Source organism: Ovis aries, chromosome 3, assembly GCF_016772045.2.
Source record: "Ovis aries strain OAR_USU_Benz2616 breed Rambouillet chromosome 3, ARS-UI_Ramb_v3.0, whole genome shotgun sequence".
Classification (NCBI taxonomy): domain Eukaryota; kingdom Metazoa; phylum Chordata; class Mammalia; order Artiodactyla; family Bovidae; genus Ovis; species Ovis aries.
Genome location: NC_056056.1, coordinates 32,952,672 through 32,969,421, shown reverse-complemented (window position 1 = coordinate 32,969,421; position 16,750 = coordinate 32,952,672). Strand labels below are relative to the sequence as shown.

At 38.7% G+C, this 16,750-nt stretch overlaps 1 protein-coding gene across 17 annotated transcripts in view; it reads left to right on the top strand.

The window, feature by feature from the left end:
* The window catches only part of DTNB (dystrobrevin beta), a 241,823-nt gene that overhangs the window by 62,799 nt on the left and 162,274 nt on the right, over positions 1 to 16,750 (top strand). For all 17 annotated transcript variants that reach the window (XM_027966577.2, XM_027966572.2, XM_027966578.2 and 14 more), the window contains exons 5-6: positions 2,403 to 2,488; positions 15,994 to 16,148. In XM_027966577.2, the coding sequence (XP_027822378.1) occupies positions 2,403 to 2,488; positions 15,994 to 16,148 (241 nt within the window). The remainder of the gene's footprint in view (positions 1 to 2,402; positions 2,489 to 15,993; positions 16,149 to 16,750) is intronic.

Here is a 16,750-nt window from a genome sequence, read left to right as displayed (position 1 = left end):
ACCTTAAAAATGTCATCAGCTGTGCAGCAAAGCTCGGCTTTTCTGTGGGAAGCACTTGCTCTCCATCCTTGTTCTGCGGGCCATCAGGCTTGCTTACTCTCACTTTGAGCTTCCGGAATGTTTTGTTTGGGTCATCTTTCTGAGCCCCTTCAGGATGGAGGCTGCATTCATCAGAGTTCTTAGTTGTAAGCAGTAGGAATCATCTCTGGCTAATTCATTAAAAGGATATGGGCGAGCCCTCAGCTTTCTAAGGTTGGGAAAGTAGGCTTGAAGACCACACTGCCAGGAACAGAGCTAAAAATCATACCCCATAAGTGGTCTCAGGAAGCACCTCTACCACCAAGCTGGGCATGGACATTGCTGCTTGTGCTCCAGACACCACTGACGATGGACTGTGGGTGCCACCGTGACAGCCCCTCTCTACTGTCAGCCGCTGCGTGTGACTGTTCCTCCTGTCACCATCCTCGCTGGGTGGATTCTTGGGAGTTCTTTCTTCTGCAGGTTGTTTTCTATTTGATGTCTTATTAGTGGAGCTTGTGTTAGGTGCCCCTGTCTTAGCTTCAAAGAAAGATGGGAAAACACATATTTTTGTTTTTTTCTTACCTTCCTCGTACTTTGGTAGTGGGAAGTATACATGTTGCATAAGGTAGGGTGTACGTTAATGTAGCTCTAGACTCAGCATTTGGATGGTCAGGGACCCAAAAGAGTTGTCCGCTCTAGAAGTTCTCTATCAGAAATCTATCACTTTTAAGCCAGTTTATGTTATTCTAGCCACTTACATTGCTAGTATAATGCAATGAATGTTTGACATGGGAGTATTCCTTATTTCCAGATGATAATATTGCCAAGTACAGTATAAGTCCTGGACCAGATTCTGTGTTCTGATGAACTATATATTTTAAAAACCCGTCTGCCTACAATGTGGGAGACCCAGGTTCAATTCCTGGGTCAGGAAGATCCCCTGGAGAAGGAAACAGCAACCCACTCCAGAATTCTTGCCTGGAAAATCCCATGGATGGAGGAGCCTGGTAGGCTACGGTCCATGGGGTTGCTAAGAGTCAGACACGACTGAGCGACTTCACTTTCATTCTAATTTTAGCTGGTTTTAGAGAATTTCTGTTTTATCTTATTAGATGTAATAGTTAAAATCAGACTGTAACAAGCATTTGTGTCCTGACAGTATTTTCACTGAGAATTTTCTGGCTTATCAACCCTTTACATTTTTTCCAGGTATGATCTTATTGTATACAAAAAGTTTTGGAAAATAGGAGACACTATATTAGAATTGGTAAATCTGATAGGTGGACATATGATTTTCAAAACCAAGATGATACAGTTCTCATTATTGCAAAGGTATTTCACTCTAAGTTACTATGACACTTTGTAAGCACAAGCTTCATAAAATTAACACAAAAATGGGACTTCCCTGATGGCCCAGTGGCTAAGACTACATCCTCCAGTGCAGGAAGCATAGGTTTGATCCCTGGTTGCAGAACTAAAATCCCACATGTTGTATGGTGTGGCCAAAAAAGAAGAAGATGCTGTTCTTCAGTAAACTTTTAAAAAAGTTAATGCAAAAGCCCATTATATTTGTCATTTTATATATATGACTTAAAAATCCAGCTAGTGAAGTTTTCATCTTCTCTGAAACCAGGGCATAATTGAATGGTTGAAGCAGTGGCCGCAGGGGTTGGGGCCTTGCTGATATTGTCCTGGTTGTGCAGGTGGTATACAGCTTTACTTAGGGCAGATCACTCACGTTCCACATTTCATCTTTCTAGTTCCTGCAGAAGAGTTCATGTCACTGTCCCTTCTCCTTCACTTTTCTCACATTGGTGATAGGAGAAGACGAGACACAGATGTCTCAGATGAACTTCTTAGAATGAACACATGGTAATGTAAAGCCTGTTCCAGAAAAACAAATAGAGATAAATGTACTGTAAAATCTTTATAGCAATATGTATCCTGTTTCCTTAGTACAAAGAAATAAACTGTTGTTATAATATCCTGATGGGAGGACACATTTTTGAATCACTGTTCAAACCACATGGGGCCTCAGGTTTGAATACTCGAACACTTCAGCTGTGAATTTAGTAGATTAAGGTGGCAGGATGTTTATTTCAGGTTCCGTCCATTTGACCTTTGCCTACAAATCCAACAGAAGCTGTTTTACAGGGTGTTTCTAAACTCATTTCTAAATGAACTAGTTTGAACAATTTTCTCATAGCATATGTGAAGCCTTAATTCTATAAAGGAAAAACAAGAATACAAGGTTTCTAAATGTGGTAATATTGTAACATAAGTGCAGGAATCAGTTTACTGGTTGCTTGATATTTAGAGATACATTTGATTGCTTTTGTGATTCCAGATAGCAATTATTTCTAATATAATTTATTTTGCAGTGAGGGCCGAGGCAAGTTGACGGTATTTTCAGTTAAAGCTATGTTAGCAACCATGTGTGGTGGAAAAATGCTGGACAAATTGAGATGTAAGTATTTTTATATTATTTGAAAGATTCTATTTTCAAATTAGGACTTTTAAACACTTTTAAACGAATGTTTTTAGAATTTTGGATGATTATCTATTGAACGTTTTTGTTTTTTCTTACTACCATATCACTTTCTTTGCAGCTACTGGCTCAGAATATTCAAATTATGCCACCTACTGGTCAGATGGAAAAGTTGGTTGAATTGTTAGTTTTTGGTTTTGGGTTTTTTTTTTTTTCCAGTTTAAAGCAAGAAAACTGAAAAGGTTCAGTGATGTTGACATTAAAAAAATTCTTTTTCAAGCCGGATGCTTTAAAAATGCTTAAAAATGTTTTCTATGTTATTAAAAATTATGCTTGAAGTTAATTTTGTTGGTCACTTTTAGTTAGAAAATAAATTTCGTTACTTTTACCAGGCATGGTCAGGTTTAGCCCTTAATCACTCCATGCTTTATCAGGTGGTATTTCTCGTGATTAAACTGTTTTTTAGTACCTTGGAGTCAAGTGTAGTTATGTAGAAATTAACAGCCTGTTTATTCAGCTATCGTTATTTTTTTCCCTATTGGTTTTCAATTTTGGCATTGTGCTGTTCAGTGGATACTATTAGAAGGTGGTAAAATGAAGTGGAAGAAGGTAAAATCCACACTTAATTTTTCTGCCTGTCCTTTTCATTTATTCACTCTTTAGATAGTCCCTGACTGCCTCAGATACGCCAAGCGTTATGCTGGGTGCTTTACATATATTTTCTTACTGAGTCTTTAACATGCCTTTGAGCAGCGCATGATATTTTCTGTTCCACAGCTGAGTTAACTGAGGGGGTGAAACTGGGATTTCAACTCAGGCTGTAGATTCAGAGCCTGCTGTAAGCTGCTTTGTTGTACTCTACCCTGCTTGTCCTGTGACAGGAGACACTGTGTGATCCAGGTGCCCTAATACAAGTACCTGTGGAGTAAGAAACTGGCAGGTTTCAGGGAGGTGAGATTGAAGCTGTGGGTTTTCACGAAGTGTTGAGATACCTTGTGAATTGGTTTGTTGAAACTGGGTCATCTGTCCCGTAGCATTTCTCATGGACTAGATTTCGGGTGATGTTCCTCTATGGTCAGTGGGTTTTTGTTTTAATTGAAAGGTATGGAGGCGTCATCTGATTCAAGTACGAGCTTTGGGGCAAGATCTCTTCATAGGTGCATTTGTTTTCTGTGCTTTTTCTTACATGTTACCGTGATGTTAAAAGTTGGAAAGTTAGGTGGCTCATTATATCTAGATTTGGATGCCTAAAGAAAGATCTTAGATAATGCATTTGGTCAGTGTTATCTAGTTATCTCTTTTCAAAATCAGCTGCAATTTAAAATGAAGTTTTGGTGGAAAAAATTATAGTTTTATTTAAATACTCCTCTGAGTTTTTTTCACACAGGATCTCAAAATATTACCCTTTGGAGCTGAAATTTCTTAGTTTTTTCTAAATTCTAGTGTGGTTTTTCATAGGAAGATAATACAATATGGATGAAATTATGTTTCATTCAAACACAGACAGAAAGAAAGTTGGGCTTTTTTCTGCCTTTTAACGACGATGATACCAGATAAAGAAGTACTGGAGAAGCTGGTTGAAAATAGGAAATTGATTAACTGCACATTCTAGGTGATTCCGAATTCTTTCAGTATCTGTGATTAAATTTGCTACATTTATATACAGATTTTAATCCACTCCAGTACTATTGCCTGGAGAATCCCATGGACAGAGGAGCCTGGTAGGCTACAGTCCATAGGATCGCAAAGAGTCGGACACGACTGAGCGACTTCACTCACTCACTCACGAGCAGCTAGGTACTTGCCTGAAAAATCCCATGGACAGAGAGCCTGGCAGGCTACCATCCAAAAGGTCGCAGAGTTCAACACAGCTGAGCAGCATAGCACAGCTGCAGAAGAAGTTCAAAAGCCACATTAAAACAAAACAAAAACAAAACCCCACTATCACATGGATCCCTTCCATACTTCACAGAGAATTAGAATTTGCACTTTTTCACTAATAGTTACAACAGAGAACTGCAATAATTTTAGTTCTCAATCAATAATTTACATTTGGTGAAATTTTAGCCTATCTCTACTTTTTTGTTTTAATCATCCAGGGTGGAAACTGCTTTGTATAGTCTGTGCCTCCTGTTTTAAACAGAGCTTACTGATCATAATTTAAACACTTTTCATCCCTTAGGGATGTCATTCTGTGATACATTTAGGGCTGATGGTGAAATCCTGGGTGGTTTGTTCCTTCTCGTCTTTTCAAACTGCTGTGCTTTTTCAGCTCTTGGATTTCTGGTTATCGGTGGTGGCGGTGTATGTTTGTGTCCTTTAGTGCTGGTAAACATGATGGTATTGTCAGTGCTCCAGTCTCTACAAGCCTCTCTTTGCTTCTGGTCCACTTTTCATATGCTACGATGGAGGAGACATAACCAGCCTTCTTTGTATTCTATTGAAGTACAAAAGAAGCGATTGCTCATATTGAGAGAAGCACTCACTTTCGTAGTATGATCGTCAGTTTTGGCTATTGTGAGAATCCATTTTTCCTTTGCTTTCTAGTCACAGCTATGTCCTATTTAGTTGAAGCGGCTGAATAATAGTGTAGCAGAAATTAGCTGTAAGACTGTATTGTAACATCAATTGATATTTGACCATTTATTCACTTTTTCTGCCTCCTTATTCCCTGTCTTAGTTCCTGCAACCTCCCATTGACTGTACTTTCGCTGTTGTCTCTGTTAATGTTTCCATTGTTAGATTTTTCTAATTTATGGAATATGCCTTCGCATTTCTACTTTTATTTTGATCTTTCTGCTTTTTACCTGTTTGAGGATTTTTTTTTTTTCCTTTAATTTTCTCTCCTTCCCCCATTTTGGGCTTCCCGCGTGGCTCAGATGGGAAAGAATCTGCCTGCAATGCAGGAGACCCAGGTTGGATCCCTGCTTCGGGAAGATCCCCTGGAGAAGGGAATGGCTACTCACTCCAGTATTCTTGCCTGGAGAACTCCATGGACAGAGAGGAGCCTGGCAGGCTACATTCTTTGGGGTCACAAAAAGTTGGTCATGACTGAACGATGAATACTTTTACTTTCCCCCCATTTTATTTGATCTGTTTTTGTTTGCTTGCTTGTTTTATTTTTAAGATAGCATTTTAAATGACTTAACCAATATTTGTGTTTTTAGTTTGAGACATTTCTTAATTAGACTTTTCAGGTCTCTCTTAAGTAAGTTTCTGTTCCCAGGTATCATTCATTTATAGATAACCAGTTAACTCTTACGGCCATTAGGGACTGTTTCCAAGATTCAAAGGCAACTTGTCAGGATTCTAAATACCAATGATTTATAATCAGAGAATACAGACTTTAATTATCAGCATGATGAAGACTCAATAATGTCAGGAATCCTCAGAGAAACAAAATTTACAGACTGTAAGCCCATTATTGATTAGACCATACTTATCAATTAATTTAACTGTGTGATTTGCTTGGCCTAATTCTGCTGTTTTCTAAGAAACTTAATCTCTTATTCAAACCCCATCTGTCTTACTCTAAAAGATAGGAACAGATGATTCATGCAATTTATTTTTAAGTCCTTGAGAAAACTGGTGCCATCATTTTGAAGGGCAGTCTGACAGTGTATATCAGAAAAGCTCTAAGGATATTTGTATCCCGTAACTCAGCCTGCTTCCTGTTTATCATGAGGAATTAAAAATCCCAGGTTTTGTATATATTTGTTGCAGCATTTTTTATAATATTCGAAGACTTGAAACAGCTTTAATGACCAAAAGTGAGAGCTCAGTTACAGTTTGGGATACTGACAGGATTGAATACACTGCCTTTAAAATTATGCTTCAGATCAAAATCATGCATCAATGTAATGCAATTTTAAACAAAGAATTATTATGTGCATAAAAAAAAATCCCCAAATGATAACACTCTGTTAGGCATTTTCTCTGAGTTGTGGCATAAAATGGTTAATAATAATTTTTATTACTTATTGCTTTTGTGTGTTTTTGATAGACCACATTTTGAGTAGCCGGGGGAAAGATGACCTGAGGTGGTGTTTTTGCTCAGAACTGGCAGTTCTAACATTTCAGTTGATTTGCTTCCTTGATGTTTCATTAACAAACTATAGGGAGTCAACCTTTGAAGTTATAATGAAGCAGTTTCACCTGTTCAAAATTTAGCATCCTCTGCTATAGTCTTTAACCACCTGTCACTGCTTATTTATCGTGGCTAGTACTCTTAATCATTCCTTCCCTTCATTAGCAGGAAGTGACTCTTTAATCCGGGGATTTGCTCACATTCATATTTCTCATGTAACCAAAATGTTTTAAAACTGAAAGCAAGAAATGACTGCCTCATCTGCATTTTATGAAAAAGAAAAAGATAAACCAAAAGCAAGGGAGGCCTGGAGACTTGCCTAGGGTAGTTCCTGGCTGAGTCAATACTAGAAGCCCAAGGCATGGCTGTCTCCCATCCTCCTGCCTCACTTCGACTTAGTGAATGATGTAGGAATATTCATGAGTTTGAGAATGAAATATGCACTTGGATTTAGTTGCATATAGATATTTATAAATATGCAGATGTGTATACATTTTGTGTGTGTGTGTGTGTGTGTGGTTTAGGTTGCTCAGTTGGTAGAAAGATGGCAAGAGAAGATGAGAGTCATTTGCCAGCAAAGCTAACATAGAAAAGAAAGTGGCTTTCTTTTCAATAGATTTGAGTCCTTTTGTAAACAGTCCTGTCACCTTGCAGAAGTGTATGGTTGGTCATGCAGGGACAAGAAGGGAATGGATAGATGCAATGAAGAAAGCCAGGGTCATTATCACCAGGAAAAGAAAAATCAATACATATGTGAGGATGGTAGAATAGTAGCATTATTTTGCTACTACACAAAGGACAGAATATTTTTGAAAGTTTGTACCTGTGTAAAGGCTTGATTGTGGGTTTTTCACAAGGGAGAAAGCCTATATTTTTATCTGGAGACAACTAGTGGGAAATCAGCATACCTTCTTTCAGAGGTGTATAAATAGAATTACTTGGGAATTAATCAGTGATCTGGGAAGCAGTTTTTTCCTTTAGTTCCAGAAGGGTTTAGGGCTTTAATTAGAGGGCTAGTTGAATTCTGGGGATGTTTTTTATTACATTTAATTAGCTCTTATTTATTTCTTTGCTAAGATTTTTTTATAGGTATATAGAAAATCATATTTGCTGTTATAGATTCATTGTTACATTTCATTTTGTTATAGATATGAGATGTACTTGGATTCATTGTTATAATTTCATTTATGATAAAAAAATCTAGCAATTATTTTCAGTGTTTTTCTTTACAGATATGAGAAGCCTAGCTTAAAAAAAAGGAAAAACTGTTTTAAACCACTAACTCTAGAAGTAATGACTTCTAAGTAATTACTTAACTGTACGTTCAGTTTTAGTCTAGGAGTATTTCTCTTAAAACCAACCACCCAACAAACATGTTTCTGCTTGTTCTCTTACTAGTGTAATATAAACCTGTTAAGTTACAGTTTCTTTTCTCATGGACTAAAAATTTTTTTTTGTTTTTTATAACTACTACCGCACAATTGCACTCATCTCACATGCTAGTAAAGTAATGCTCAAAATTCTCCAAGCCAGGCTTCAGCAATACGTGAACTGTGAACTTCCAGATGTTCAAGCTGGTTTTAGAAAAGGCAGAAGAACCAGAGATCAAATTGGCCAACATCCGCTGGATCATTGAAAAAACAAGAGAGTTCCAGAAAAACATCTATTTCTGCTTTATTGACTATGCCAAAGCCTCTGACTGTGTGGATCACAATAAACTGTGGAAAATTCTGAAAGAGATGGGAATACTAGACCACCTGACCTGCCTCTTGAGAAATGTGTATGCAGGCCAGGAAGCAACAATTAGAACTGGACATGGAACAACAGACTTGGTTCCAAATAGGAAAAGGAGTACGTCAAGGCTGTATATTGTCACCCTGCTTATTTAACTTATATGCAGAGTACATCATGAGAAACGCTGGGCTGGATGAAGCACAAGCTGGAATCAAGATTGCTGGGAGAAATATCAATAACCTCAGATATGCAGATGACACCACCCTTATGGCAGAAAGTGAAGAGGAACTAAAAAGCCTCTTGATGAAAGTGAAAGAGGAGAATGAAAAAGTTGGCTTAAAGCTCAACATTCAGAAAATGAAGATCATGGCATCCAGTCCCATCACTTCATGGGAAATAGATGGGGAAACAGTGGAAACAGTGTCAGACTTTTTTGGGGCTTCAAAATCACTGCAGATGGTGACTGCAGCCATGAAATTAAAAGAGTCTTACTCCTTGGAGGAAAAGTTATGACCAACCTAGATAGCATATTCAAAAGCAGAGACATTACTTTGTCCACAAAGGTCCGTCTAGTCAAGGCTATGGTTTTCCAGTAGTCATGTATGGATGCAAGAGTTGGACTGTGAAGAAAGTTAAGCACCGAAGAATTGATGCTTTTGAAGTGTGGTGTTGGAGAAGACTCTTGAGAGTCCCTTGGACTGCAAGGAGATCCAACCAGTCCATTCTGAAGGAGATCAGCCTTGGGTGTTCTTTGGAAGGAATGATGCTAAAGCTGAAACTCCAGTACTTTGGCCACCTTATGCGAAGAGTTGACTCGTTGGAAAAGACTCTGATGCTGGGAGGGATTGGAGGCAGGAGGAGAAGGGGACAACAGAGGATGAGATGGCTGGATGGCATCACCAACTCGATGGACGTGAGTCTGAGTGAACTCTGGGAGTTGGTGATGGACAGGGAGGCCTGGCGTGCTGTGATTCATGGGGTCGTGAAGAGTCCGACACGACTGAGTGACTGAACTGAACTGAACTTTGTATATGTTATATGACCTAGTAACTAAGTATAACTGAAAATAATACTTTTTTTTTTGAGGGGAGCAGTTAGCCATTTCGCCATCTAATCAGTACTGCTGTGATTGAGTTAGGTATAAATTTGATGGTGTGAGTGTATGCACGTATGTTTTTATGATTCGAAGCCATGTACATGAATGTATGTACTTTGTAGCTGAAGTCTCTGATCTTGAATATAACTGCTAGTGTATCAGTTATGAATACATGGAGTGGCATCAGAAAACCTGACTAGGAGTGGCATTAAAACCATCAGGATTTGTTTTTCTCGTGTAAAAATAAGTCCAAAACCTGGCAAGTTCACGGTTGGTACCGTGGCTCAGGGAATCTCATTAGCATTTGGGTTCCTCCTTTTTTCCTGCTCTGCCATATGACTTGCCTTTTAGGATTGTGAAGCTGGAAACTTAAAATAATCCTAATTTTAGCAATTCCTTTATTCTCTAATCCAGTTTGCCATCAGCTTCAGTTGCCTACAGTGTGATGTCTTGGAGTTGACCACCCCTCCCCCCATCTGCTGCTCACTTCCTTGCTTGTGCCTTGTTTACAAAGTTTACAAAGTTTTCCAGCTGATGTCTCCAATCTCATTCTTCCTCTTTTATTCTGCCAATCATTAACAGTCTGATTTCTTGAAACCTAACTTTCTAAATTGCCGGGGTCCAGCCCCGGTGGATCCAGGGTGATTCGAAGGTGGGGACGGAGTTGGCGTCTTTGGAAAAATACATATTTAATCACAGATATAGAGAGATTAGAAATGGATAGTGTAGTAGGAAGATCAGTGGAGAAAAAGAGGCTGAATAACTTAGATTACGTGGAATAGCATCCATGCTCCAGATGGGAATTCAGCCAGAAAAACGGGAGCAAGAAAGAAGTGACATGGGGGAATCAGTCTTTCCGGAAACTGATCCGATTTCTTTATGTTTGGGTTTGCTTATATACCTTTTGTTACACATAGGGATGAATACAGAGTCACATGGGGGTCAGCAGTCCTGACCTTTATCAAAATCAGGTGCTTCACATAAATGTATAAAAAAAGGTCTTAGGAATATTACATCATCTTCTGGCCATGAGTGAGACCTGCTGACATTTCATGACCCTTTCTTTCTGATAACCAAAAAACTTATTTTTTCCAAGGGTGTTTTTTCTTAAACCAAGCACCACCCTCCAAATAAAGTTACATTCCTATAGGGTGAGGGTGTAGTGAGTTACAATCAAGAAAGGGATTTATTTAACCCAAGGTTAACATGATTAGTCTTAAAGGTTAATACTTATTTCTCCTGTATGCTTAAAGGTTAATACTTATTTCTCTTATGTTAGTTATATTCATTATAAGGGTAGGGAACATGGAGATTTAGCAGCAAACATCAGCCCAACAAATGAAAATCCTTTCACCAATGCTCCCCTTAAGATCTATTTAGTCTTAAGATATGATAAAGTTACATTTTTACATAGCAAGGACACAGTGATTTATAACAAAGTATAGTGATCTATTACAAGAGAGAAAATCCATTAACTCAAAAAGTCTAGTATTGCTAACATCAAAAACTACTATATTTCCTTTGCTATATTCCAAATACATTGATTAATATATTCCCAGGTGCCTAAGGATATGGAGGCCTGGAGGCAATCATTGACTCAACAAGAAGAAAAAGTCCTATGCTAAATAAGACTCTCAAAATACTCCAAAACTCTCTGTGCTGTTTATGGTTAAGAGGTAGTAAACAATCATGTGCCTAGTGGCAGCAGTATGGATAATCCTGTCACACAAGCTAGTCTGTCAGCAGAGAGGTTTGACCTGAGACATCCTTGTCCCACCCAGAGCAGGGAATTAGCAGCAATTATTGACACAACAAATGAAGAACCCTTCACCAATATAATTCCTAACCAACACACTATACTAATAATTTCCAACTCCCCAAAAGATTTTGCCTTTAGTAAGTCTAAAACATCTCGTGCCTCTCAGGTTAGGAGGCTGTAGACAATCACATTTGGCCGGACGAACCTATACAGGTGGGCTAGATAACCTTCAGAGGAGTCCATAAGCTGAAACACTCTTGTCACGCCCAAGAATTTTTATCGCCTTGGAGCTGCACGTTTACTCCTTCTCCAAGAGAAACGGTTATGGGGGAGAGCCCCCCGTAAAGTCAGAGGTGTAGGTGAGAGCATAAAACAGACTCTGGTTTTGGGGTAGATGCTCGGGAACAGGGGGTTTCCTGAGGCTTGATCACGCCTTTGCCTATGCCAAGCCTCCTTCCTCATGACCTTTGCCATGGGCGGAGTTCCTCACGCTGGCCCCCGGCACTAAATATTTCTTCCCTACTTTTAAACCAAATTCAAATTGTTTCCTTTTTGAGTTTTCATTCATAACGTGATTACTTTTCTTACTGAATCTTTATTTATCTTTCCTTCTCCATATAAATTATCATAGAACATTCTCTTCAGTGCACTGTTTCCTGTCTGCCATCACTAACAGACACACTGTAAACTCCCGCCATGGAGATTTTTATCCTACTCTTTTTCCTCAATTGAAATATGGTTGATTTACAATATTATATTAGTTTCAAGTGTGCAACAGAGGGACTCAGTATTTTTAGAGATTATGCTCCATTTAAAGTCATTATAAAATATTGGCTATATTTCTATGTTATACAATATATCCTTGTAGCTTATTTATTTTATACATATTAGGTTGCACTTTTTCATCCCTTAACCCTCATTCCCCCTTCCCTCTCCCCACTGACAGCCACTAGTTTATTCTCTGTCTGTTTCTGCATTGTTATACTCATCCATTTGTTTTATATATCTCTGTTCTTCTCTAGTTGTGTCCCCAAACCCCTACTCCCACCATGTTTTTACTTCGTTTCAAATCCTAGTTTTCAAGGCCAAGTTTCTAAATTTCTTTCTTACAACCCCTGCCTATGTATTTTTTTTTTCTATTCTACACTATATTTTGAAGAAGTACAGTGTAGTGGAATGTCTTTGGAATCAGTGTGAGTTTAAACCTTGATCTAGACGTAACTTTTTGACCTTAAGAAGTTTAACTTTTCTAAGCTAGTTTCCTTAGCTATGAAGTTTAAACCATTATGTGCATACACATGTGCACTTGGACTTGCACGTGCACGCATGCACACACACACACACGCACACTGTGTTTTTGTGACAGTAAAATGGGGTAATGTTTAGTAAAGGTTCAGTTCAGTTCAGTTGCTCAGTCGTGTCCGACTCTTTGCGACCCCATGAATCACAGCACGCCAGGCCTCCCTGTCCATCACCAACTCCTGGAGTTCACTCAGACTTGCGTTCATCGAGTCAGTCAGTGATGCCGTCCAGCCATCTCATCCTCAATCGACCCCTTCTTCTCCTGCCCCCAATCCCTCCCAGCATCAAAGTCTTTTCCAATGAGTCAACTCTTTGCATGAGGTGGCCAAACTGGAGTTTCAGCTTTAGCATCATTCCTTCCAAAGAACACCCAGGGCTGATCTCCTTCAGAATGGACTGGTTGGATCTCCTTGCAGTCCAAGGGACTCTCAAGAGTCTTCTCCAACACCACACTTCAAAAGCATCAATTCTTCGGCGCTCAGCCTTCTTCACAGTCCAACTCTCACATCCATACATGACCACAGGAAAAACCATAGCCTTGACTAGATGGACCTTAGTCGGCAAAGTAATGTCTCTGCTTTTGAATATGCTGTCTAGGTTGGTCATATCTTTTCTTCCAAGGAGTAAGCCTCTTTTAATTTCATGGCTGCAATCACCATCTGCAGTGATTTTGGAGCCCCCCAAAATAAAGTCTGACACTGTTTCCACTATTTCTCCATCTATTTCCCATGGAGTGATGGGACTGGATGCCATGATCTTCATTTTCTGAATGTTGAGCTTTAAGCCAACTTTTTCATTCTCCTCTTTTACTTTCATCAAGAGGCTTTTTAGTTCCTCTTCACTTTCTGCCATAAGGGTGCTGTCATCTGCATATCTGAGGTTATTGATATTTCTCTTGGCAATCTTGATTCCAGCTTGTGCTTCTTCCAGCCCAGCGTTTCTCATGATGTACTCTGCATATAAGTTAAATAACCAGGGTGACAATATACAGCCTTGATGTACTCCTTTTCCTATTTGGAACCAGTCTGTTGTTCCATGTCCAGTTCTAACTGTTGCTTCCTGGCCTGCATACACATTTCTCAAGAGGCAGATTAGGTGGTCTGGTATTCCCGTCTCTCTCAGAATTTTCCACAGTTTATTGTGATCCACACAGTCAAAGGCTTTGGCATAGTCAATAAAGCAGAAATAGATGTTTTTCTGGAACTCTCTTGCTTTTTCAGTGATCCAGCGGATGTTGGCAATTTGATCTCTGGGGTTCCTCTGCCTTTTCTAAAACCAGGGATTGCAAGATGAAAACAAAAATCCCAGGATAATAGTGTTAAACAAAGTTGAAGTTTATTTTTCTCTTATATTAAGGAAGTCCAGGGGTATGTATTCCAGGATTGATATGGTAGCTTTGTGTTCATCTGACACCCAGGCTTTCTATATCCCTCTTTTCTATCATTTTGGTGTATGATTTCTACATAACGTTTGAGATTACCACATCGTCCAGGGCTTCCCTGATGGCTGAGACAGTAAAGAATCTGCCGCAATGCAGGAGATCCAGGTTGGATCCCTGGGTTGGGAAGATCCCCTGCAGGGGGGCATGACAATCCATTCCAATATTCTTGCCTGGAGAATTCCAGGGACAGAGGAGCCTGGCGGGCTACAGTCCATGGGGTTGCAGAGAGTTGGACAGGACTGAGTGACTGACACTTTCACTTTCACTTTTCATTGTCTAAGGTGGCTGCTGGAGCTGCAGCCATCATTCTGGAGCTGCATTCCAGATAGCAAGAGGAGGAAGGAAAAAGGGATCTACTCCAGGGCAGTCAGCTTTCTTTAACCAGCCTTCCAGGAAATCTCTCACGACCTTTCTGCTTATAGTCTCCAGACACCTAGTCACATGACTGAAACGTATTGAAAGAAGGCTGCAAAGTGTGATCTCTTAGCTGGGTACATTGCTCCACAAATAAAATTAGTGTTCTATTACTAATGAAGGAGGTAAGAATATTGGATGTCTACAGGCACAGCTGAAGCAACTTAGCACGCCACACACACAAGCAGACTGAGCCATAGCAAATGGTGAGGTTAAACTAATATCATATGCCTCCTTTCTGTTCTATTTAAGTTAGCTTAGCATTTAATTCTTCTTTCTTCATATGTATCTTATTTTTCCCAGTTACTTTGGAAGTGTCTTGAGGGATAAGGACCATGTATCATACTTCCCTGTTGTGTTTCAAAATACATAGCAGAATGCTTGGCACTTGGACCACTCAGTGAGAACTTAGTATGTATTTGTTAATTAATTGATTTTACTTTCCACTAGGACTGTGTTTCTTTTAGCCACTTGTTGAATTTTCCCCTCCTAATGGGTATTTAATGCTTTTCCCTCAACTGCAAACTAGCAGCTATCATGAAAGGAATGTGCCAGAGATTTTCCTTTGATAATTTTCTGTTTTCTGATGCCTTAATAGTTATCCTGTAGTGCTGATGATCTAAATTTTATCTTTCTTTGATTAACATATTTTAAATGTTTCTTTTTTTTCACCTAGTGGTTTGCGATAAAATCCCCAGATTGAACCTAAAGAGTAATGTTAAAATGTATATTGTATGTATCTATTACATACATATTTCTAATATACCTTTTTATTATGAATATATAGAATATTATTTTTCAAAATACCATGGTTGAAAAGGCCTCAGGAAGTTTTTTTTCTCCGCATATTTAACTCACTGATTTGTTTGTAAGAAAGCTGAATAATTTGAAAAGAAAGCTTAGGTTATAGTTGTCAAGTTGATTTGAGCTCCAGGTTATTTTTCTTTTTCTCCTCAACTACGGGTGAGAAGAGGAGAATTACTAACCAGAGATAGAAAGCTCTCTCTAAGAAGATAAAGAAATAGTAATACTACTGGAAACCTCTTTCTCAGCTGCTTGGGTCAGACATTATGTAAAAACAGAATCTTATAGTATCAAAGGATCTTGTGATAGAAAAGATAATGTGAGTTCTTTTTATTCTACTTTAGAACTTACTAAATGGAATGTTTTAAATGAACATACTACATAAGAATACATTCCATCGTTAGTATATGAATACACATGTATAATACAGTTTCTTTCACACCCTTCACCAATATTCATACACTCAAATATGTATATGTCTTATATAAGTACATACATAAATGTAAGAGATAAAGGTGTGCTGCTACAAATTCTTCTTGGAATAAGGTGAGGTGTAAATAGGTAAAATAAAAAGTTATATATTATCCAGTTACGTATGCTCAGTGGACGTATGCGAATGGTTATGTGATCTTTTGGTAGAGTATTCAATGATTGGGAAAGAGGAGCCTTCTCAGCAAAGTAACCACACAGTGTGAAAGAGATTGAGAGTACATGTTAACTAAAAATCATAGTAACTTTATGATACTTTTTAATGATGCTTTTGGACTGGTATACAAATGACATACAGCTGTTTATAAAAAGTTGGTGTTTCTTTATAGTTTGACTTTATTTGGTTTTATTCTCATAGATGTTTTCTCCCAGATGTCAGATTCCAATGGCTTAATGATATTTAGCAAGTTTGACCAGTTTCTGAAGGAAGTTCTGAAGCTCCCAACAGCTGTCTTTGAAGGGCCATCTTTCGGTTACACAGAGCACTCGGTCCGCACCTGTTTCCCACAGCAGGTAAGGACGGATTAATAGAACGTAGGACTTGAAGAGCTCTCATCTGCCCCTCTGCCTTTAGTCAGACTTTCCCAGATTGCTTCACTCTAGGGATATAGGTCTTGAATATGGGAGGAAAAAGAGCTTTAAATCAGAGGAGGGAGTATAAAAAAGAGGGAGGATCAAAAATTCACCTGAGAACTCTTTTTGGGAGAGGGGAGGGAAGTCTTTTCTGAAAAAAATGATAAGATTTGAAATATTTCAAATTACTAAAAGTTTCCAGGAAGATATTTGAGATGAAGTATTTGTATTATTGCTACTAGACATATATTACTCTCCCTAGTGAGTTATTAACTGTGAAATATAGGAATTTTTATATAAAACTCTATACAGTTCAGATCATTGTTTCCTGAGCACCAAAGACAAGCAACGCTGTACAACTCTCAGCTGTCAGCTCACAGTCTCTCAAGAGTGTAATGCCATTTTCATATAAAAGAAAGATAGATTTGATTTCTTCTTTATTCGTGAGTGTCCTTGTGTGGTCTTACTCCAGAGGTTAGTGTGAGTATATTCCTGAGATCTTGACTGTGCCTCAAAGAACTCAGAGCAGAGTGGGTGCTCGC